This window comes from Oncorhynchus clarkii, chromosome 5 (genome assembly GCF_045791955.1).
Source record: "Oncorhynchus clarkii lewisi isolate Uvic-CL-2024 chromosome 5, UVic_Ocla_1.0, whole genome shotgun sequence".
NCBI classification, from domain to species: domain Eukaryota; kingdom Metazoa; phylum Chordata; class Actinopteri; order Salmoniformes; family Salmonidae; genus Oncorhynchus; species Oncorhynchus clarkii.
Genome location: NC_092151.1, coordinates 87,251,366 through 87,275,032, shown reverse-complemented (window position 1 = coordinate 87,275,032; position 23,667 = coordinate 87,251,366). Strand labels below are relative to the sequence as shown.

General features: G+C 43.6%; 1 protein-coding gene across 2 annotated transcripts in view; it reads left to right on the top strand.

Annotated features, from left to right (window-relative positions):
• LOC139409504 (influenza virus NS1A binding protein a) overlaps nucleotides 1-23,667 on the top strand; it is a 49,306-nt gene that overhangs the window by 12,784 nt on the left and 12,855 nt on the right. For both annotated transcript variants that reach the window (XM_071154758.1, XM_071154757.1), the window contains exons 2-6: nucleotides 14,640-14,926; nucleotides 15,259-15,397; nucleotides 21,035-21,204; nucleotides 21,405-21,480; nucleotides 21,580-21,753. In XM_071154758.1, the coding sequence (XP_071010859.1) occupies nucleotides 15,287-15,397; nucleotides 21,035-21,204; nucleotides 21,405-21,480; nucleotides 21,580-21,753 (531 nt within the window). In that variant the 5' untranslated portion in view covers nucleotides 14,640-14,926; nucleotides 15,259-15,286. The remainder of the gene's footprint in view (nucleotides 1-14,639; nucleotides 14,927-15,258; nucleotides 15,398-21,034; nucleotides 21,205-21,404; nucleotides 21,481-21,579; nucleotides 21,754-23,667) is intronic.

The following is a 23,667-nucleotide window of genomic DNA, read 5'->3' as shown; positions in this document are numbered from 1 at the left end:
GACTGCCCACCGACTGTTGGCAGCGTGGCAACACATGGGTACAATTTGTCCTTTTCCGCTTTCGAGATTGATACATTGTACCACTATTTTATTCCCTGTTGCTCTTGTCATTATTTAAAGGAAAGGTTCTCCCATTTTGAATGGTATATTGTTTTTGTGCATCTCTGAGTGATGTTCTATCGATTCCCTGGGTCATTTCATGTTTTCTTGTGTATCTGGGTTATTGTGGTTCAAGCAAGCAGAAATCCGTCCGGTATGACGCAAAAAACGTTTTAAAATAATGTCAGATTTAAATACTGGCTGATGTCATAACTCCAGGAGAATGTCTCCTCTCAAACGAGCCATTGATCATATTTTTGTGATATTCCTACCCCGAGCAATGTATAATTTAAAGGAGGGTCTAGCACATGTGTCCTATTTGTCTGCCTCTTTAGGCTAGGGTGCATTGCATGGTGCAGTTGCCAAATATATTATAGAGAGGAGATGGGAATCCAATGAATGAAGGAACGTATAACGCAGCACCCAGCAGTGTCGACCAATCGTGTTCACGATGTCATGCTTCTTCACCCGGTTGCTAAGCTAACAGTCACGCAATCCCTTCTCAAAGTCAGTGTATACGTGGAAAAAAATGGCCTATTTTCCTCAGAAGTACGTAATGTCACCATTCCAAAGCTATACGATATTACAGATTTCTTGGGGTTTTGAGCTAGCGCCCCATAGACTCCCATTCACTCCTTTTAGGAGAGCGCTCCTTGTTCCATGATCGCCCAGAATGCACCACGTGGCCCATTCACGTAGAATGGACACGGTTTCCCATCTCAAAAGTATTTCTGAGGTTGCGAACAGGGTGAGATGGTAGATTCCTAGATTGATACCGTGGTTTTATGCGATTTACGTAGCTAGCCAGACAAAAGAGAGCATTGCATATTGTAGATTTTGTATTTGACTTGAGCTGCAACAGATTTCCACAACGATTTTCCATGTTGTTACTAACCTTAGTATATAGTCAAAATGAAACATTTGTTCACAAAAAAATATTGTTCTCACATAGTGTTATGTAAGAGTGTAAATTAAAGGAATGAGTTGTTTGGGGTGGAATTTTCCTTTAATGCCACAGATTGAAAATAAATTTGCATTTACCTATCAATTTTTGGATTTGTTGGTATTTTGGGCCATTAATGAGTATTTCCAAAAAGCTAATATAAAAATGTCAAACTTAATGAAAATGTATATTTAGTTTAGTTTATCATACTACTGTCATCAATATTACAATAAATATTAACCACTTTAAAATGAACATACATCAATAATTTCAAAGCTCATTACATAAAATTGTCCATTTTAAAAGCCGATTTTATAGTGTTACAAAGTGGACTATATTTAGTAACTTACTTTAAAGATGGTGATGGGGTCTAAATGGGCATTATTCTAAATTCAGTGTAGTTGTCTTTAACTGCCATTTCTTAGATATGTTCTCCAGACTTGCTCAGAGGGAATTGTTGATACGTTGTATAAAAAAAACAAAAATTCATTTTTACGTACATGTCTTTAGTATTTTACAGATAGAAAGAAGAAAAAAGTATTTATCTGCAATCTGCTGTGGACAAGTCTGGTCTTGGAGTATCTTAACAAAATGAAACCAAAATATTTAAGACTGACTTCATCCAATGTCCAGAAAAATTGATTTATGTGATATGCAAATATGTGCATATTTAATGATCTTACCTAATTTTCATATTTTTATACCATTTTTCAAAAACATTGTAATACAAAAAAGTTGTACATTTGTGTCTACATTCAACTGGTAAAACGTTATTGTGATATAATTTTCAGGGACATTTTTTTCCCCCTATGAGGGTGTGTTGCCTGGCCTTAAAGATACTCCAGTCTCTCTAGCACCTCACATCGCAATAGGTGGTCTAAGTATCTTCATGACATCCATGATATCCAATGCTCTGGTTTCTGTGAAAATAAAACCTCAAGGATTGATTTTTACACCCCGGCTTAGCTTGCTGTATTTGTAATTTATATAATGGGTGGAAATACTAGAATGTGAAAACGTGGGCGTGGCAATCTGCAATACTAGCCTACTGCTCGGGATGTCATTATGTTCCACTGTGGCCTGGCTTTAGCATTCTGGGGACTTCTAATTGTTGTCTGTTTTCTGCACCATTGTGATTTAACAGTCAGATGGAAACCGAGAGAAAAAACGTTTAGAAAACTAGTAACCCTCTATGGCAGTATCTCTTTCTTTCTCTACCAGCCTGTCTGTCTGTACCTCAATCTAACTGTTCTCGCTCGTCTCTCCCAGTCGGTCTCGCTTATCGACACCCTCCTTGTCTTCCCAAAGATTCGGCCTGGTGTGATCAAGTCGTCCCCTTGACTGCTGTGATTTCCCAAAACGAACAGTCTAGTTCATGTGAAAGTGCTTACCAGTGTCTACTCTTATTAATGTATATTTCCTCTAGTCTCTACACTCTCCTTACTACAGTCTCCAGTTAGTGTACTGTACTCTAGCAGGGGCATGAAGGTTGAGTTTATCGTTCAGCCTCTGTGCCCAACCAACACAATGTATAGAGCCAGCTGGACAGAAGATTGATCTGTATTCTACTCCTGGTCACCTTATCTTAAAGGTTAAAACAAATGTCTAAAGGGAAGGAACAGGGCTAGCTAATTTTGCTTATCATTCACGCATAATCAACCCCTGAAATGTAGACAGACTAACAGGGTTGGCATGCTGAATGTTTGTGGTCTATAACTCACTGTGCTTTATGAAGACTTTATACAATACCAGTAAAAAGTTTGGACACACCTACACATTCAAGGGGTTTTCTTTATTTATACTATTTTCTACATTGTAGAATAATAGTGAAGACATCAAAAGTATGAAATTACACATATGGAATCATGTAGTAACCAAAAAAGTGCTAAACAAATTAAATATATTTTACATTTGAGATTCTTCAACCCTTTGCCTTGAAGACAGATTTTCAGACTCTTGGCATTCTCTCAACCAGCTTCACCTGGAATGCTTTTCCAAAAGTCTTGAAGGAGCTCTCACATATTTTGAGCACTTGTTGGCTGCTTTTCCTTCACTTTGCGGTCCAACTCATCCCAAACCATCTCAATTGGGTTGAGGTCACGTGATTATGGAGGCCAGGTCATCTGATGCAGCACTCCATCACTCTCCTTGGTCAAATAGCTCTTACATAGCCTGGAGGTGTGTTGGGTCATTGTCCTGTTGAAAAACAAATTATAGTCCCACTAAGAGCAATCCAGCGGGGTTGGCGTATTGCTGCAGAATACTGTGGTAGCCATGCTGGTTAAGTGCCTTGCATTCTAAATAAATCACAGACAGTGTCACCAGCAAATCACCATCACACCTCCTCCTCCATGCTTCACGGTTGGAACCACATACGCGGAGATCATCCGTTCACCTACTCTGCGTCTCACAAAGAGACGGCGGTTGGAACCAAAAATCGCAGATTTGGACTCATCAGACCAAAGGACAGATGTGGCAGTCCTCATGAGAGCCAGTTTCATCATACTTGATGGTTTTTGCGACTGCACTTGAAGAAACTTTAAAAGTTCTTGAAATGTTACTGATTGACAGAACTTCGTGATGGACTGTCATTTCTCTTGCTTATTTTAGCTGTAATATGAATTTGGTCTCTTACCAAATAGGGCTATCTTCTGTATACCACCCCTTCCTTGTCACAACACAACTGATTGGCTCAAACGTATTAAGAAGGAAATAAATTCCACAAATGAACTTTTAACAAGGCCCACGTGTTCATTCCAGGTGACTACCTCATGAAGCTGGTTGAGAGAATGCCAAGAGTGTGCACAGCTGTCATCAAGGCAAAGGGTAGCTACTTTGAAGAATCTTACGTATAAAATGTATTTTGACTTGTACAGCACTTTTTTGGGTTACTACGTGATTCCGTATCTGTTATTTCATAGTTTTGGTGTCTTCACTATTATTCTACAATGTAGAAAATAGTAAAAATAAAGAAAAACCCTTGAATTAGTTTGTGTGTCCAAACTCTTGACTGGTACTGTATGTCGACCCCCCCCCCCCCCCCCCCCCCCCCCCCCAGAATGTTTATCGGAATCCTGGGAGTGATTGAGAAAGAAAGGTGGAGAGCTGTGGAAGGAGAAGAGAGCGAGGTGGGGAAGTGAGGTATAGGGGGAGAAAGAGGAGAGTGATTTAGGAGAATGAGGCAGGCAGGAGATAGGGAGGGATCAGAGGGCGGGGGAGTGAATGGAGAGAAGAGAGTGGGAGGAGGAGGGAATAAAGGGGAGGGGACAGGAAAGGAGCAGAGAGGCTGTGGTGCATTCAGGAGTCTCCTGACAGATGTTGCACAACTGTTGGTGGGCCGACCAACCCACATCTGTACAGACGGGGGGCTGTGCCCTCACTGACCTACAACACACACTGTACATACTGTAAACTGGTGTACAAACAGACCCTTGATTCAACTATTGCTAACTTGCTCAGACACGGACATATACACACACACACACATTCCATTTTATAACCAGTCTGGCTCACTCTTGTCACTTCATTCTGCATGCAAGCTATGGCACATCCACCATTCTAACACACAAACACACACACACACACACCGAGAGTTGGTGGGAGACACCACCAGGTTAAAAAACATACAAGATGTTCTGGACCGTGCCTCACAATGGTGTAAGTCATGTGACATGCTGTTATTTTCCACAGCAATGCAATGCACCAGATGTAGACTGTGCCTCAGTCTGGTGCAAGTCATGTGACATGCTGTTCTTTTCCACAGCAATGCAATGCATTTTTCATAGTTTCTTTTCTTCCTCGCCCTGTACTCCTGACATGCAAGCACCACCCCAACATCAACATATGTGAAAATTGCACGTGTCTACAAAACAGTAGAAACAGTAGTAAAAAAAATATATATAAAGGAAGATGTGTTTCCAATGACATTATCGACCAATTGGTAGGCAATACCGACTCAGATTTGGTTGAAGTCACATGATGCACACCAATGATGTCATTGGAAATCCTCATATTCTCTCTTTTACCACAAGACATGGCACTGTATGTGAAAATTGTTATTTCTCAAAGTATTCAAACCCCTTGACTTTTTTCAAATTTTGTTATGTTACAGCCTTATTTTAAAATTGATTTAAATTGTTGATTAGATAGACATAGGCTAGTGCTTTTGCTTTTCGTTACACAAAAGGTAAATGTGGACAGTTCTCCTAACATCGTCAATGTGCACCTCTGAATTTGATAAGAAGGACGCGCATTGTTGCATCCCTGGTGTGTCGGTCTTTCCTAGAAGCCTACTTCAGAGCTGCGATGCCCTTGAGAATTGAGATATCTGAGAGAGACGTGAGTAAGAGGTGCTTCGGAGCAGGGCGACTGGCATCCGGGGGGAAGGGAATTATAATTACTATATTCAGCCCATAGGCGCAGCTGCCAATTTGACTGCAAGGCATGGATTTTGTTTAGGGGGAATCGACGGCCATGGAGGGAAATTCAAGGCCTGGCGACAAGGTTCGAGACACTATTTTTTTTTCAGTGCCAAGTAAGGCCACAGAGATGGTAGCCTATGATTAAAACAGTAAGCCATTTCAGCTAACATATCCAGGGAATGCATATTGACCTTTATGCTATATTATATATTAAGAAGTGAGAAATGCATTATACAGTTGAAATCGGAAGTTTACATACACTTAGTTTGGAGTCATTAAAACCACTCCACAAATTTCTTGTTAACAAACTATAGTTTTGACAAGTCGGTTAGGACATCTACTTTGTGCATGACACAAGTAAATTTTACACCGATTGTTTACAGACAGATTATTTCACTTATAATTCACTGTGTCACAATTCCAGTGGTTCAGAAGTTTACATGCACTAAGCTGACTGTGCCTTTAAACAGCGTGGAAAATTCCAGAAAATGATGTCATGGCTTTAGAAGCTTCTGATAGGCTAATTGGCATAATTTGAGTCAATTGGAGGTGTACCTGTGGATGTATTTCAAGGCCTACCTCCAAACTCAGTGCCTCTTTGCTTGACATCATGGGAAAATCAAAATTAATCAGCCAAGACCTCAAATTGTAGACCTCCACTAGTCTGGCTCATCCTTGGGAGCAATTTCCAAACGCCTGAAGGTACCATGTTCATCTGTACAAACAATAGTACGCAAATATAAACACCATGGGACCATGCAGCCGTCATACTGCTAAGGAGGGAGACGCGTTCTGTCTCCTAGAGATGAACGTACTTTGGTGCAAAAAGTGCAAATCAATCCCAGAACAACAGCAAAGGACCTTGTGAAGATGCTGTAGGAAACGGGTACAAAAGTACCGATAGTAAAACAAGTTCTATATCGACATAACCTGAAAGGCTGGTCAGCAAGGAAGAAGCCACTGCTCCAAAACCGCCATAAAAAGCCAGACTATGGTTTGCAACTGCACACGGGGACAAAGATTGTACTTTTTGGAGAAATGTCCTCTGGTCTGATGGCCATAATGACCATCATATGTTTGGAGGAAAAAAGGGGAGGCTTGCAAGCTGAAGAACACCATCCCAACCGTGAAGCACTGGGGTGGCAGCATCATGTTGTGGGGGTGCTTTTCTGCAGGAGGGACTGGTGCACTTCACAAAATAGATGGCATCATGAGGATGGAAAATGATGTGGATATATTGAAGCAACATCTCAAGATATCAGTCAGGAAGATAAAGCTTGGTCGCAAATGGGTCTTCCAAATGGACAGTAACCCCAGGCATACTTCCAAAGTTGTGGCAAAATGGCTTAAGGACAACAAAGTCAAGGTATTGGAGTGGCCATCACAAAATCCTGACCTCAATTTTATTGAAAATTTGTGGGCAGAACTGAAAAAGCGTGTTCGAGCAAGGAGGCCTACAAATCTGACTCAGTTACACCAGCTCTGTCAGGAGGAATGCCCCAAAATTCACCCAATTTATTGTGGGAAGCTTGGGGAAGGCTACCCGCAACGTTTGACCCAAGTTAAACAATTTAAAGGCAATGCTACCAGATACTAATTGAGTGTATGTAAACTTCTGACCCACTGGGAATGTGATGTAAGGAATAAAAGCTGAAATAAATAATTATCTCTACTATTATTCTGAAATTTCACATAATTCAAATAAAGTGGTGATCCTAACTGACCTAAGACAGGGAATTTTTACTTGGATTAAATGTCAGGAATTGTGAAAAACTGAGTTTAAATGTATTTGACTAAGGTGTATGTAAACTTCCGACTTCAACTGTATACTCACAGAACGCTGTGACTCTCCTCTCTGTAACTAGAACAATAGTAGTTGCTTTGAAAACAACTGTATTTTTCCCACAATTGCATTCTGAGGAATGTTTGTGCTTCTCAGAATGCATCTCTCTCACCTCTGTGCACACAGTGGGGAGAGGGAGTGAGAGTGGATCGCTCACACAGCAGCAGACAGGGAAACAGGGACAGGCAGATACTTTCATAGCAGGAATCATCATAATGCATAGGCTATTACTGTCGAACAAATAATGGTTTTAGAACGATCTACAGGAACGTACCGACATGTGCATAATGCTTCAGGAAGAGGAAGGTCTTTCTTAGTAGCTCTAAAACGCCATCATGAAATCTGTTTATTTGACCTGATTCCATTTAGTTCTTCCCCAAATTCAGTTTTCTCCAGTTTTGTTTTTCCAGGTTTTAGTTTTTCCTAGTTTGTTTTTCAGGTTTTCGCTTTCAATCACCACATTTGTAATAGGAAAACCACAAAGTTAGATGTTCTAAGTCTACAACAATTCTTAAACCACACCAGGAGACCACTTTTGAGGTCTGGGGCAGTCACCCTTTAATTCAAGTGCACACCCGCCAGAAACGGTTTGGTTAGCGATGTTTCTGTGGCGCTCATTTGATTGCAGAGTTTGTGAAACAAATGGCTACTGGATTGATGTAAATAATCATGATATCATTCTGCCAGGTAGACATGAGCTACTTTGTAGTTAGCATTTCATTGAGAAGGTTTTTGGAAAGCCTTTCCATCAATCAGAAAATGGTTGTCATTGCATTAGCATCATCGCTAAAGGCTACACAAAGTAGCAGACAAACGTGAAAACCACACAGACAGGGCATTTCGTTGCCTCTTCGGAAAGTTTAAGGAAAATATGAATCACTGATGCGTTTTGTTCATGTCTTCTGATAATCTTGGGTAAATTAAAGGTCCAATGCAGCTGGTTTTATCTCCATCAAAACAGGCAGACATTTTAAGTGGTCTTTTTAAAAACTCTTACACTAAAAGGGCATGATCAATTTCACAGTATTATTCCATCCTCCTCATAGTGTTGAAATATATATAAAACACAGAAAAATCACGCTTTTTCCTGCACTGGGCCTTTAATGAATGTTCTAATAAAGTTCAATACTTTTAGTTGATTTTCATTTTGGAATATTGTTGAATTCCTTTTTAATGTCTGAATTCTGTGATTCCGTCCTCGTTTTATAGGGCGCTAGGCAAGTGATAGCAGATATTGCTGGTAATCAGCTAACCAAGTGGACCACACAGCCACAGGCAGACACAGGTCATAAAGCTGATCCAACCAGGTCTTCCCAGTACGATCATCTATCATTTACCTCCCTGTGCTCTGTTGCCAAGAAACCAACAGATTAAGCCTGTTGTTTTTTTTTGCCCTATGGTTTAGTTACACTCAAAAGCGGCTTTGTTGAATGAAGGCCCAGTGTGATAGGAGAGTCGGATAGGATTCACCACAAGGCTGACTGGCTACTTCTATAAATCTCAGGTCTAAGATTAGATTCTGGGACTGGGAGCTCAGCTCAGCTCCATCCGTCTAGCCAGAGCAGAGAAGCGCAGAATAAGGCGTTTATGTTTAACATAAAGGATTATTCCATTCCCCCGAGTGTGATCGTTTTAAGCCCTATCGACTCAAATGGCCATGGCTGGCTTGTGGCTACACCGCCGATGTCGACCCAGAGGCTTTTACGGCTTTTCTTCGGTCTGCCATGATAGTGGGAATCAATGGTGCATCTTCACTGATAACTGGTGTCACATACAACTGTTGTCTGCTGTGGTGGTTCCTGGAGAGGAGGAAAGTCTCACACACAACCAGCTGAGGCTTCAGAAAAGGCTTTCACACATGGTCTTAATGGCGGTTTTAAGTGTGAAGTGGTGGTTCCTGAAGAGGTGGACAGTCAGACACACAACACTCAACGCGACTTGTTGAGCACCATAGTTGTCAGCACCAGTGACAGCAGTTAGGTTAGATTGGCTATAACATTACAGTTAGGTTGGCTATAACATTACAGTTAGGTTGGCTATAACATTACAGTTAGGTTGGCTATAACATTACAGTTAGGTTGGCCATAACATTACACTTAGGTTGGCTATAACATTACAGTTGGGTTGGCCATAACATTACACTTGGGTTGGCTATAACATTACAGTTAGGTTGGCTATAACATTACACTTAGGTTGGCTATAACATTACACTTAGGTTGGCTATAACATTACACTTAGGTTGGCTATAACATTACACTTAGGTTGGCTATAACATTACAGTTAGGTTGGCTATAACATTACAGTTAGGTTGGCTATAACATTACAGTTAGGTTGGCTATAACATTACAGTTAGGTTGGCCATAACATTACACTTAGGTTGGCTATAACATTACAGTTGGGTTGGCCATAACATTACACTTGGGTTGGCTATAACATTACAGTTAGGTTGGCTATAACATTACACTTAGGTTGGCTATAACATTACACTTAGGTTGGCTATAACATTACACTTAGGTTGGCTATAACATTACACTTAGGTTGGCTATAACATTACACTTAGGTTGGCTATAACATTACAGTTAGGTTGGCTATAACATTACAGTTAGGTTGGCCATAACATTACAGTTAGGTTGGCCATAACATTACAGTTAGGTTGGCCATAACATTACAGTTAGGTTGGCTATAACATTACAGTTAGGTTGGCTATAACATTGCATGCACTCCGTTAAAATAGAAAGTGCAGTTCCATGTTGCCTAATGAATCTCACATACCCCACACATATCCAGATTCCCTGGAATGGTGACTGGTTCTTCCTAATATGGGCATTTTGACATATTTTTTTGACTGTTCCGAGTACTCACATGATTTTTATTTCTCTTTAGGCCTGTGCCGACTGCACAACAATGATAAATGTATCATTACCATTACAGATAACAGATCCTAATAGCTAAAATGGCCCATATACACTGAGTGTAGGAAACATTAGGGACTCTTTCTATGACATAGACTGACCAGGTGAATCCAGGTGAAAGCTGTGATCCCTCATTGATGTCACTTGTTAAATCCACTTCAGTCAGTGTAGATGAAGGGGAGGAGACAGGTTAAATAAGTATTTTTAAGACTTGAGACATGGATGGTGTATGTGTGCCATTCAGAGGGTGAATGCAGCAACACAAAATATTTAAGTCACTTTGAAGGGGGTATGCTAATAGGTGTCTTGCGCACCGGTTTGAGTGTGTCAAGAACTGCAACGCTACTGGGTTGTTCGAGCTCAACAGTTTCCTGTGTATCATGAATGGTCCACCACCCAAAGGACATCCAGCTAACTTGACACAACTGTGGGAAGCATTGGGGTCAACATGGGCCAGCATCCCTGTGGAACGCTTTCGACACCTTGTGGAGTCCATGCCCCCAATGAACTGAGGCTGTTCTGGTGGTAAAAGGGTGTGTTCCCAATGTTTTGTACACTCAGTGAATATTCAGTCAATTAAAAAGCAAGTGCCATTGGAGATTAATTTATTGAAATCATAACATCGCTGGGTTATATTTTATCGTAGAACACAATCTTTAAAAAGACAGTAACCTCAGCAGTGGCTTGTAGAAGCCTTTTGCTGCATAGCCTTGTTTTGGTCATTTAGCAGACGAGATGCTGACGCTGATTTCCAGAGCCCTTATCGCACTCAAGACACCTATTTTATAGTAGGCTACGCAGACGCGAGTGTGGGTGCAATGATTGAATAATATGTATGTGTACATTTATTTTGCAACGCGAGTGGTGTGGTCAGCATGTAAGCAAAACATTGACTGGACACAATTATTCTAAAACTGAAGCTTGTTGTTGGAACACATATTTTTCTACTTCAATAAACCAGTCCATTTTGAGTTTGTGATAAAACTGTTGTCATTTGGCAAGGAAGGTAGCTTGTGTGTGCACTCAGCACTAGCACTCATGACCAGCCCTCGTTCTCCCTTCTCCTGCTGTTGTGTGTGGTTTCAATTAGAGGTTGACCGATTAATCTTAATGGCCGATTTAATTAGGGCCGATTTCAAATTTTCATAGCAATCGGTATTTTTGGACACCACAATTTGCCGATTAAAAAAAATATATATATTTTTTCACCTTTATTTAACTAGGCAAGTCAGTTAAGAACACGTTCTTATTTTCAATGACGGCCTTATTTTCAATGCCTTTCTTTAAAATCAATACACAAGTATATATTTTTAAACCTGCATATTTAGTTAATATTGCTTGCTAACATTGATTTATTATAATTAGGGCAAATGTGTCCATTTATTCCTAACAAAGGCCGTAATTAATTTGCCAGAATTGTACATAATTATGACTTAACATTGAAGGTTGTACAATGTAACAGCAATATTTAAACTTAGGGATGCCATACGTTAGATAAAATACGGAACGGTTCCGTATTTCACCGAAAGAATAAACGTTTTGTTTTCGAAATTATAGTTTCCGGGTTCTACCATTTATTTTAATGACCAAAGTCTCGTATTTCTGTGTGTTTATTATGTTATAATTAAGTCTATGATTTGATAGAGCAGTCTGACTGAGTGATGGTATGCACCAGCAGGCTCGTAAGCATTCATTCAAACAGCACTTTCGTGTGTTTGTCAGCAGCTCTTCGCAATGCTTCAAGCATTACGCTGTTTATGACTTCAAGCCTATCAACTCCCGAGATTAAGCTGGTGTAACCGATGTGAAATGGCTAGCTAGTTAGCGGGATGCGCGCTAATAGAGTTTCAATCGGTGACGTCACTCGCTCTGAGACTTGAAGTAGTTGTTCCCCTTGCTCTGCATGGGTAACGCTGCTTCGAGGGTGGCTGTTGTCATTGTGTTCCTGGTTCGAGCCCAGGTAGGAGCGAGGAGAGGGACGGAAGCTATACTGTTACACTGGCAATACTAAAGTGCCTATAAGAACATCCAATAGTCAAAGGTTAATGAAATACAAATGATATAGAGAGAAATAGTCCTATAATTCCCATAATAACTACAACCTAAAACTTCTTACCTTGGAATATTGAAGACTCATGTTAAAAGGAACCACCAGCTTTCATATGTTCTCATGTTCTGAGCAAGGAACTTAAACGTTAGCTTTTTTACATGGCACATATTGCACTTTTACTTTCTTCTCCAACACTGTGTTTTTGCATTATTTAAACCAAATTGAACATGTTTCAATATTTATTTGAGGCTAAATTGATTTTATTGATGTATTATATTAAGTTAAAATAAGTGTTAATTCAGTGTTGTTGTAATTGTCATTCTTACAAATACATTTTTACAAATCGTCCGATTAATCGGTATCGGCTTTTTGGGGTCCTCCAATAATCGGTATTAGCGTTGAAAAATCATAATCGGTCGACCTCTAATTTTAATATGTAGCAGCTTCTACGCTCCCTCCCCTTCCACGTCTCCACTGTGATAAAACCATTAGAATTCCTGTGATCTATCGTCTAGGACACCCAGGACCGAGTTTGGGAAACCCTTGATTAATTCATACTGAGAGGTGGAATAACAGCTTGGTAGTCCGCCTCAGCTGTATGTCTCCAGTCCACTCAATAGCATAGCTGTTGTAATGCAAAGGCATGAACACCCGACAAATGCGTGTAGATGTCTATTTCACCAGCCACATTGGCGGGTGGTCACTTGGCAGGGCTCTACAATCAGAGCGTTATATTTGTGAATAATAGTATGTGAGTTAAGGTTAGAAGAGTGCTACATGTTGTATGTTGTTTTCAAAGTATTTCTGCTGTTTTGTTTCATGGCTGCTAATCGCACAAAGAAATATGAATCTTATATCCCACCTCGCGCAGAAGCACTGCCTAGTGGGAAGCTGTGCGCAATGAATGAAGTGCTGATGGATTTATTTTTGGAGGAGCTGTAAACAGGCATTAAAGTTGGTCTAATTTACTCAAAAGTCTACAAAGTGAGACATTGTCCTCATGTTTCTTGGCTATGCACATTGTTTTTGTTCACAAGCTCTGTTGTGTTTCAACATTAGTTTGGGTCTGCTGCTTCAACTGATAGTGACAGGCCATAGTCAGATGCCAAATCTCACACACAGTGACAGGGTTCCAGTGGCACGGTTACCACGGTAACCTCCCGCCCTTAAAGGGGCAGCTGAAAATGTTTTCATCTGATATTTTGATTAAAAGACTCAGGTCACTAAAAATTAAATGTAGCGATATACCACGGTACGTCTTACTAATACATTTCTTGTTTTCGAAACATTACAAAGCATCCGTTGTTTTTTTTCTGTAAGCGTGGCCCAAAAATATTTTGTCTGGTAAAAAAAAAAATCTGAGTGGCTGGTGGACCCAAAAGTAAATTTTAGGCCCTGCATAAAATGGAGGACAGTTAATGGTTTGGGTTGTGGTCTTGTGGGTGTGGCCTTAATGATGGATTTTGATTGGTGAGGGTCCTGCAGCGGGAGTTTGTGGATCCGAAGGCGTGCCAGCTAGGTGAGAACTGTAACAGGGTCAAGACATGTCTTAAGACATTGGGTATGCTTGGAAGAGGGCTAGTTTGAGTCTGATTAGGAGCTGGTGGCTGGGCTGGTTGGCACGTAGTAGAGGGGGCAGGGCAGGGATCTGAGGGGCAGTTTGAGACTGATTAGGAGCTGGTGGCTGGGCTGGGCTGGTGGGCACGTAGTAGAGGGGGCATGGCAGGGATCTGAGGGGGCAGGCCTTACTACAAAAGGCCACATGCCTGGAAAAGACTTGAGAGAGGGACACTGAAGGAGTGGGAAAGGGGAGGGAGGGGCTTAATGCTACTGAGGGACTATTTTAGTGACTGGACTGTCAGTGTGCTGCTTGACTGCGAGGGTCAGTCTGCCTGCCTAGTGGAGATGCCATGAGGCCGGTTTCAACACGTGGGTTGACTTCAGACCTTCGTGCTCTGATCATACTTTATTTTTGAATTCAAGTAATTAAATGTTAGTTTAATTTCAAGCCAGTGGTTGCTATTCTATCTCTCTGTGTGCACTGCAGTTTTGTGTAATCTAGTTGACAAATGTATTCTCGGTCCTCCTCTCTCTCCTCCTGTCCCTCTTCTCTTGTCCCTACTCTCTCTCCTCTCTCTCTCTCTCTCTCTCCTGTCTCTCTTCTCTTGTCCCTACTCTCTCTCCTCTTGTCTCTCCTCTCTTTCTTTCCTCTCTCTCTCCTCCTGTCCCTCCTCTTCTCTTGTCCCTACTCTCTCTCCTCTCTCTCTCTCTCTCTCTCTCTCTCTCTTGTCTCTCCTCTCTTTCTTTCCTCTCTCTCCTCTCCTGTCCCTCCTCTCTCTCTCCTCTGTTGTCACTACTCTCTCTTCTCCAGGTTATAATGCACGACCAACACAGAAAAAGTTTGACTCTATAGCCAACGGGATCCTGAGGACTTGATTACAGTCGCTTCAAGCCTGATAGTTTGCATCGGTGCGGCTCCCCCCGGCTCACACCCCTCTGGACGACTGGCATTGCCCCCACCCCTCCTCCTCCGCTGGTAGAGAAGACTTGGGTTCCCTTGTGGTCTCTGTCTACTTTGTCTTTGTCTTCTCTCCCATCGTCCCCTGTTGGTCTACTGGTACCAGTAACAGTCCCCGGAGTTACGTCATTCTGTATTAGGTAAGGCAATTATTACTAATGCATGAGGCAGATTACACACACACAATGCACATGTGCCTAATCCAAATCCTCATTGTGATTATGAATTAATTAAACAAGTTATTATGAACAATGCCAGCATCGTTGGTCGTTGTGGGGGGAGGGTGTAAGGGGAGACTCAGGGGATTGATGGGTGGGCAACATTGCTGGGTGGGATGGGAAGGGGTGGGAGGCATACTTTAGGGGGAAAGAAAATGACAAAACAAAATAAAAAAAAGTTGGTCACAATAAAACTAAATGTAGATGTTACTGTGATGTCCTCCTCCCCTCCTCCTCCATCCCTCACTCGTCAGGCTCTGCCCCCAACATTAAGCAGTAAAGATGATTTCCAACGGTTATCTGATCTTTGAAGATGAGACTTTCCTGGATTCCACTGTGGCCAAAATGAACGCCCTGAGAAAGAGCGGACAGTTCTGTGACGTGCGACTGCAGGTACGTGAAGATCTCTCTCTGTCTTTTCATCCTCCTTGGCAAAGGCTCACATGAAAACGAGATCTAAATGTCAATGTGACTTTCTGGTTAAATGAAGGATATTCAAATAAAAAATGCAAATCATAATCAGAGCACCTGTGACACCTGTGAGTGTGAAGGAGAGGGAGAGTGGGAGTGTGAAGGGGAGGGAGAGTGAAGGGGAGGGAGAGTGAAGGGGAGGGGGAGTGTGAAGGAGCGGGAGAGTGAAGGAGAGGAGAGGGGGAGTGTGAAGGAGAGGGAGAGTGAAGGAGAGGAGAGGGGGAGTGTGAGGGAGAGTGAAGGAGAGGAGAGGGGGAGTGTGAAGGAGCGGGAGAGTGAAGGAGAGGAGAGGGGGAGTGTGAAGGAGCGGGAGAGTGAAGGGGAGGGGGAGTGTGAAGGAGCGGGAGAGTGAAGGAGAGGAGAGGGGGAGTGTGAAGGGGAGGGGGAGTGTGAAGGAGAGGAGGAGTGTGAAGGAGAGGAGAGGGGGAGTGTGAAGGAGCGGGAGAGTGAAGGGGAGGGGGAGTGTGAAGGAGCGGGAGAGTGAAGGAGAGGAGAGGGGGAGTGTGAAGGAGAGGGAGAGTGAAGGAGAGGAGAGGGGGAGTGTGAAGGAGAGGGAGAGTGAAGGAGAGGAGAGGGGGAGTGTGAAGGAGCGGGAGAGTGAAGGAGAGGAGAGGGGGAGTGTGAAGGAGAGGGAGAGTGAAGGGGAGGGGGAGTGTGAAGGAGCGGGAGAGTGAAGGAGAGGAGAGGGGGAGTGTGAAGGGGAGGGGGTGTGTGAAGGAGAGGAGGAGTGTGAAGGAGAGGAGAGGGGGAGTGTGAAGGAGCGGGAGAGTGAAGGAGAGGAGAGGGGGAGTGTGAAGGAGCGGGAGAGTGAAGGAGAGGAGAGGGGGAGTGTGAAGGAGCGGGAGAGTGAAGGAGAGGAGAGGGGGAGTGTGAAGGAGCGGGAGAGTGAAGGGGAGGGGGAGTGTGAAGGAGAGGAGAGGGGGAGTGTGAAGGGGAGGGGGAGTGTGAAGGAGAGGAGGAGTGTGAAGGAGAGGAGAGGGGGAGTGTGAAGGAGCGGGAGAGTGAAGGAGAGGAGAGGGGGAGTGTGAAGGAGAGGGAGAGTGAAGGAGAGGAGAGGGGGAGTGTGAAGGAGCGGGAGAGTGAAGGAGAGGAGAGGGGGAGTGTGAAGGGGAGGAGAGGGGGAGTGTGAAGGAGCGGGAGAGTGAAGGGGAGGGGGAGTGTGAAGGAGCGGGAGAGTGAAGGAGAGGAGAGGGGGAGTGTGAAGGGGAGGGGGAGTGTGAAGGAGAGGAGGAGTGTGAAGGAGAGGAGAGGGGGAGTGTGAAGGAGCGGGAGAGTGAAGGGGAGGGGGAGTGTGAAGGAGCGGGAGAGTGAAGGAGAGGAGAGGGGGAGTGTGAAGGGGAGGGGGAGTGTGAAGGAGAGGAGGAGTGTGAAGGAGAGGAGAGGGGGAGTGTGAAGGAGCGGGAGAGTGAAGGAGAGGAGAGGGGGAGTGTGAAGGAGCGGGAGAGTGAAGGAGAGGAGAGGGGGAGTGTGAAGGAGCGGGAGAGTGAAGGAGAGGAGAGGGGGAGTGTGAAGGGGAGGGGGAGTGTGAAGGAGAGGAGAGGGGGAGTGTGAAGGAGCGGGAGAGTGAAGGAGAGGAGAGGGGGAGTGTGAAGGAGCGGGAGAGTGAAGGAGAGGAGAGGGGGAGTGTGGAGGAGCGGGAGAGTGAAGGAGAGGAGAGGGGGAGTGTGAAGGAGCGGGAGAGTGAAGGGGAGGGGGAGTGTGAAGGAGCGGGAGAGTGAAGGAGAGGAGAGGGGGAGTGTGAAGGGGAGGGGGAGTGTGAAGGAGAGGAGAGGGGGAGTGTGAAGGAGCGGGAGAGTGAAGGAGAGGAGAGGGGGAGTGTGAAGGAGCGGGAGAGTGAAGGAGAGGAGAGGGGGAGTGTGAAGGAGCGGGAGAGTGAAGGAGAGGAGAGGGGGAGTGTGAAGGGGAGGAGAGGGGGAGTGTGAAGGAGCGGGAGAGTGAAGGGGAGGGGGAGTGTGAAGGAGCGGGAGAGTGAAGGAGAGGAGAGGGGGAGTGTGAAGGGGAGGGGGAGTGTGAAGGAGAGGAGGAGTGTGAAGGAGAGGAGAGGGGGAGTGTGAAGGAGCGGGAGAGTGAAGGGGAGGGGGAGTGTGAAGGGGAGGGGGAGTGTGAAGGAGAGGAGGAGTGTGAAGGAGAGGAGAGGGGGAGTGTGAAGGAGCGGGAGAGTGAAGGAGAGGAGAGGGGGAGTGTGAAGGAGCGGGAGAGTGAAGGAGAGGAGAGGGGGAGTGTGAAGGAGCGGGAGAGTGAAGGAGAGGAGAGGGGGAGTGTGAAGGGGAGGGGGAGTGTGAAGGAGAGGAGGAGTGTGAAGGAGAGGAGAGGGGGAGTGTGAAGGAGCGGGAGAGTGAAGGAGAGGAGAGGGGGAGTGTGAAGGAGCGGGAGAGTGAAGGAGAGGAGAGGGGGAGTGTGGAGGAGCGGGAGAGTGAAGGAGAGGAGAGGGGGAGTGTGGTGGGGAGGGGGAGTGTGGAGGAGAGGAGAGGGGGAGTGTGAAGGAGCGGGAGAGTGAAGGAGAGGAGAGGGGGAGTGTGAAGGAGAGGAGAGGGGGAGTGTGAAGGAGCGGGAGAGTGAAGGAGAGGAGAGGGGGAGTGTGAAGGAGCGGGAGAGTGAAGGAGAGGAGAGGGGGAGTGTGAAGGGGAGTGGGAGTAGGAGGATGTGACATACAGAGCCGGAGGTTTTTTTCTAGATTAGAGCTCTTGACAACTTGTACTCCTTTGCTAGGCAAAACCGGTTGTCCTAAAGCCAATCACATGTTTGATCCTATAGGTTAATCCACCATCCTCAAAGCTAGATATTTCCCTGTCAGTAAAGCTAGTGTGATGTGTAAAAAGAAACAATGAAAATTTAGATGGAGTAATTAAGATCAAATCTCATTGGACAGGAGTTCAATATTTAGTATCCAGTTTCCTGTTGATGTCATAATGATGTTGTAGTACTTTTCTTCAGGAGCGAGCGATCGGGTTACATTACTATCCTCTCTCTCAATCCCTCTCTTGCTCTTATTTTGTGGCTCTTATTGGGGCAATTCCACTCCAGAAGACCCACAAATATGTCTGGTATCTCAGATTGTTCTGGAAATTATCACATAGAAATTTCATTGAGAGGAAGGATGTTTTTATCTGCTTTTTTACATTTGTTTCACAAACCATTTCTGAGAAAATCATGATAAAGCTATGAGAGCTTTGAGATAACTCTGTAATGAAAAGCGCTATACAAATGATTAGAGCTGTACAAAGCATTATTATTATTATTATTATAAGAGGCCATTTTAGGCCCTTTCTTAGACCTGTACATGCCTCCTGTAAGACCCTGTGATGTGTGAAGTGTACATGCCTCCTGTAAGACCCTGTGATGTGTGAAGTGTACATGATGCAGACAACATGTTATAGTGTGCTTTAACATGAGGAGTCATTATACACCTTATAGTGTGCTTTAACATGAGGAGTCATTATACACCTTATAGTGTGCTTTAACATGAGGAGTCATTCTACTCCTTATAATGTGCTTTAACATGAGGAGTCATTCTACTCCTTATAGTGTGCTTTAACATGTGGAGTCATTCTACTCCTTATAGTGTGCTTTAACATGAGGAGTCATTCTACTCCTTATAGTGTGCTTTAACATGAGGAGTCATTATACACCTTATAGTGTGCTTTAACATGAGGAGTCATTATACACCTTATAGTGTGTTTTAACATGAGGAGTCATTCTACTCCTTATAGTGTGTTTTAACATGAGGAGTCATTCTACTCCTTATAGTGTGCTTTAACATGAGGAGTCATTCTACTCCTTATAGTGTGTTTTAACATGTGGAGTCATTCTACTCCTTATGTATGTCCAGATTCTGAAGAGGAAAAAAATCACATTTGTTTGTTTAACATAACAATATGAATATATCAAAAGTACCCTTTTTTGATTTAGTAAATTTTTAGACATTGTTTTAAACAATATTCTTTAAAAGGACATCAGGTTTCCAGTGTGTGTGTGTGTGTTCTGCTAGTTCTGAAGTTATTCTCTCTTCTGACTACTCATGTCACTCATCCTCTTTGAGTGGGCCTTTCCACCATTTCCTGCCCCATTTGTCTCTGTCTTCATTTGTCCCCACTAGGGCAGAAAACATGCATACAACTCACTCTGTTGTATGCATGGGCATTAGGCTATAGTTTAAACCATGTATTACATTTTTTATAACGGATACTCTTTAACTATCTTGTGTCGCAATTTTAAAAACCGTAGCCTATATTCCCTTCTCTCCATTCGATAGGCTATGAATGTGACTGAAGGTTACCCTTCATCATTTTAAGCATGGCTTTTTCCCGATCAAACAATGAATGTTACGGCGTTTCCAATCTAATGACACGTTTAAGCTTATTAAGAAGAAAAGGACCCATGCGGGCTGGGAAAATCCCTCAAATGCAAGATTGAAAACCAAATGGCCAATAACCTGGCCTCCTAATGGCCAATAACCTGGCCTCCTAATGGCCAATAACCTGGCCTCCCAATGGCCAATAACCTGGCCTCCTAATGGCCAATAACCTGGCCTCCTAATGGCCAATAACCTGGCCTCCCAATGGCCAATAACCTGGCCTCCTAATGGCCAATAACCTGGCCTCCTAATGGCCAATAACCTGGCCTCCTAATGGCCATTAACCTGGCCTCCCAATGGCCATTAACCTGGCCTCCCAATGGCCAATAACCTGGCCTCCCAATGGCCAATAACCTGGCCTCCTAATGACCAATAACCTGGCCTCCTAATGGCCAATAACCTGGCCTCCTAATGGCCAATAACCTGGCCTCCTAATGGCCAATAACCTGGCCTCCTAACCTGGCCTCCATCATGATGTAGTCCTATAACCCAGCTCACTATGTTAAGACAGCCTGTTCCATCATGATGTAGTCCTATAACCTAGCTCACTACGTTAAGACAGCCTGTTCCATCATGATGTAGTCCTATAACCCAGCTCACTATGTTAAGACAGCCTGTTCCATCATGATGTAGTCCTATAACCCAGCTCACTACATTAAGACAGCCTGTTCCATCATGATGTAGTCCTATAACCCAGCTCACTACGTTAAAACAGCCTGTTCCATCATGATGTAGTCCTATAACCCAGCTCACTATGTTAAGACAGCCTGTTCCATCATGATGTAGTCCTATAACCCAGCTCACTACGTTAAAACAGTATTTTCCTCAGACAGTCACTGCTCCGTCATGTGCACACCAGACAAATACACACAAACCTGTTCTGTTCCTCTACCAGAAAAGAACATTACAAAATATTTGACACTGCCTGCACTTAGCCTCTGCCCAGGCTTTCAACAACATTATCTTTCGCCCAGTTGCATAGGGGCAATAGGGGCGGCAGCGTCATATATCACAATGTTTTATGGGTACATAATCACGATAGGACTACATCGCCAAACCCTAGTCCCCACACTCATCTGTCTCTTCAAATCCACTGTCTCCCTGACACTCACACTTTCTCTTTTTCAAATGTGTTTCTGTTTCATTGACATAACCTCTAAAGAAGGATCTGTATAGTTTGACCCCTGACCTTTTGTCCTTTGTAGGTGTGTGGTCATGAGTTGATGGCCCACCGTGCTGTGCTGGCCTGCTGTAGCCCCTATCTGTTTGAGATCTTCAACAGCGACATCGAGGCTCACGGCGTGTCCCACGTCACCTTCGAAGACCTGGACCCAGAGGCTGTGGAGATCCTGCTCAACTACGCCTACACTGCCCAGTAAGTACCGTGACCTCTGACCCCTACACTATGCCTACACTGCCCAGTGAGTATACATCTTCTAATACACATTGTGCAATGAGCAGAGTCATAGGCTTTGTTAAGAATTTCCAGGACTTTCACTGCTCTGCTGACCCAGGAGACCTTTCACTATGCTCCTCACCTGTCTGACTGACTAATGGTTGTCTGCTGTCTGACAGGTTGAAGGCGGATAAGGCATTGGTTAAGGAGGTCTACTCTGCAGCCAAAAGGCTCAAGATGGAACGAGTCAAGCAGGTAGGATCTTTCTCTTGTTTCAACTACTGATACTCCATATTGTACGTTTTTAATGCAGTCCCAATGGTCAGAGTTTCACACTTCTCTCTGATTGGTCAGATCTGTGGCGACTACCTGCTGTCTAAGATGGATTCCCAGACCGCCATCTCCTTCCGTAACTTTGCAAGCTGCATGGGAGATGGCCGCATGCTGGCCAAGATCGACGCCTACATCCAGGAACACCTGCTGGAGGTCTCAGAGCAAGAGGACTTCCTCAAACTGCCCCGCCTCAAGGTGAGCCGTCCCCAGCAAACTTTCTAAACCCAGTCTACAGGGTCCACCTGTCGGCCCATGTACAGTATGTGATCCATTCTAACTCCAGGAACAGTCCACTAATCAGCAATCTGCTATTCATTAGAAACCAGGTGTGCTGGTGTTGGGATACATCAAATATATGGAAGCACTGGTGGGCCCTGAGGACTTGATTGAGAAAGCACAGGAAAAGCCTGTACGGTAGCTAACTTCGTAGGTCTTGAGGAACTCCTCTAAGCACCACATTTGAGCTTTTTAACTTGGACTTTAGAATATTGACATTTATGCAGTTGTACTTTCTTTAGATTCTTACATGGCAAAGCGTCCTAAAATGAATATGAGAAGATATGTTATGATGCTGGGTTGAGCAGTTGAACTGGGCGATTTTTGTTTTGGAGCTCTTCACAGTATTTTAAGACATCTTTTTGCATATCTATCAGTACATTTTGGCTAATGTCTAGAAGAAAACTTTCCCGCGCTACACGTAGGCTACTTGTGTAGGCCTATTCACTGCTAATCACGCTCCGTGGACCTATCAAAACTAGAGGTCGACCGATTATGATTTCTCAACGCCGATACCGATTATTGGAGGACCCCCCCCCAAAAAACCACTACCGATTAATCGGCCGATTTTTATTTGTAAAAATGTATTTGTAAGAATGACAATTACAACAATACTGAATGAATTATTTTATTTTAACTTAATATAATGCATGAATAAAATCAATTTAGTCTCAAATAAATAATGAAACATGTTGAATTTGGTTGAAATACTGCAAAAACAAAGTGTTGGAGAAGAAAGTAAAAGTAAAAGTTTCAGTAAACGTTTCAGTTCCTTGCTCAGAACATGATGTGGTTCCTTTTAACATGAGTCTTCAATATTCCCAGGTAAGAAGTTTTAGGTTGTAGTTATTATAGGAATTATAGGACTATAGACCTTTGACTATTGGATGTTCTTATAGGTACTTTAGTATTGCCAGCCTCATCTCGGGAGTTGATAGTCTTGAAGTCATAAACAGCGCAATGCTTGAAACACAGCGAAGAGCTGCTGGCAAACGCAGGAAAGTGCTGTTTGATTGAATGCTTACTGCTGCCTACCGCCGCTCAGTCAGACAGCTCTATCAAATATCAAATCATAGACTTAATTATAATACAATAAACACACAGAAATAAGAGCCTTAGGTCATTTTTTATTTTACCTTTATTTAACCAGGAAAGTCAGTTAAGAACAAATTCTTATTTTCAATGACGGTCTAGGAACAGTGCCTGTTCAGGGGCAGAACAACAGATTTGCACCTTGTCAGCTCGGGGGTTTGAACTTGCAAATACTAACTACTACTAGTCCAACGCTCTAACCACTAGGCCACCCTGCCGCCCCATTAATATGGTCAAATCCGGAAACTATCAGTTCGAAAACAAAACGTTTATTCTTTTAAGGAAATACAGAACCGATCCGTATTTTATCTAACGGGCGACATCCATCAGTCTAAATATTCCTGTTACATTGTACAACCTTCAATGTAATGTCATAACTATGTACAATTCTGGAAAATTAATTACGGTCTTTGTTGGGAAGAAATGGTCTTCACACAGTTCGCAACGAGCCAGGCGGCCCGAACTGCTGCATATACCCTGACTCTGCTTGCATTGAACGCAAGAGAAGGGACACAATTTCCCTAGTTAATATTGCCTGCTAACATTAATTTATTTTAACTAAATATGCAGGTTTAAAAAAACATATACTTGTGTATTGATTTTAAGAAAGGCATTAATGTTTATGGTTAGGTACACATTGGTGCAACGACAGTGCTTTTTTCACGAATGCGCTTGTTAAATCATCACCCGTTTGGTGAAGTGGGATGGCGAAGTAGGATGCGATTCGATAATAAATTAACA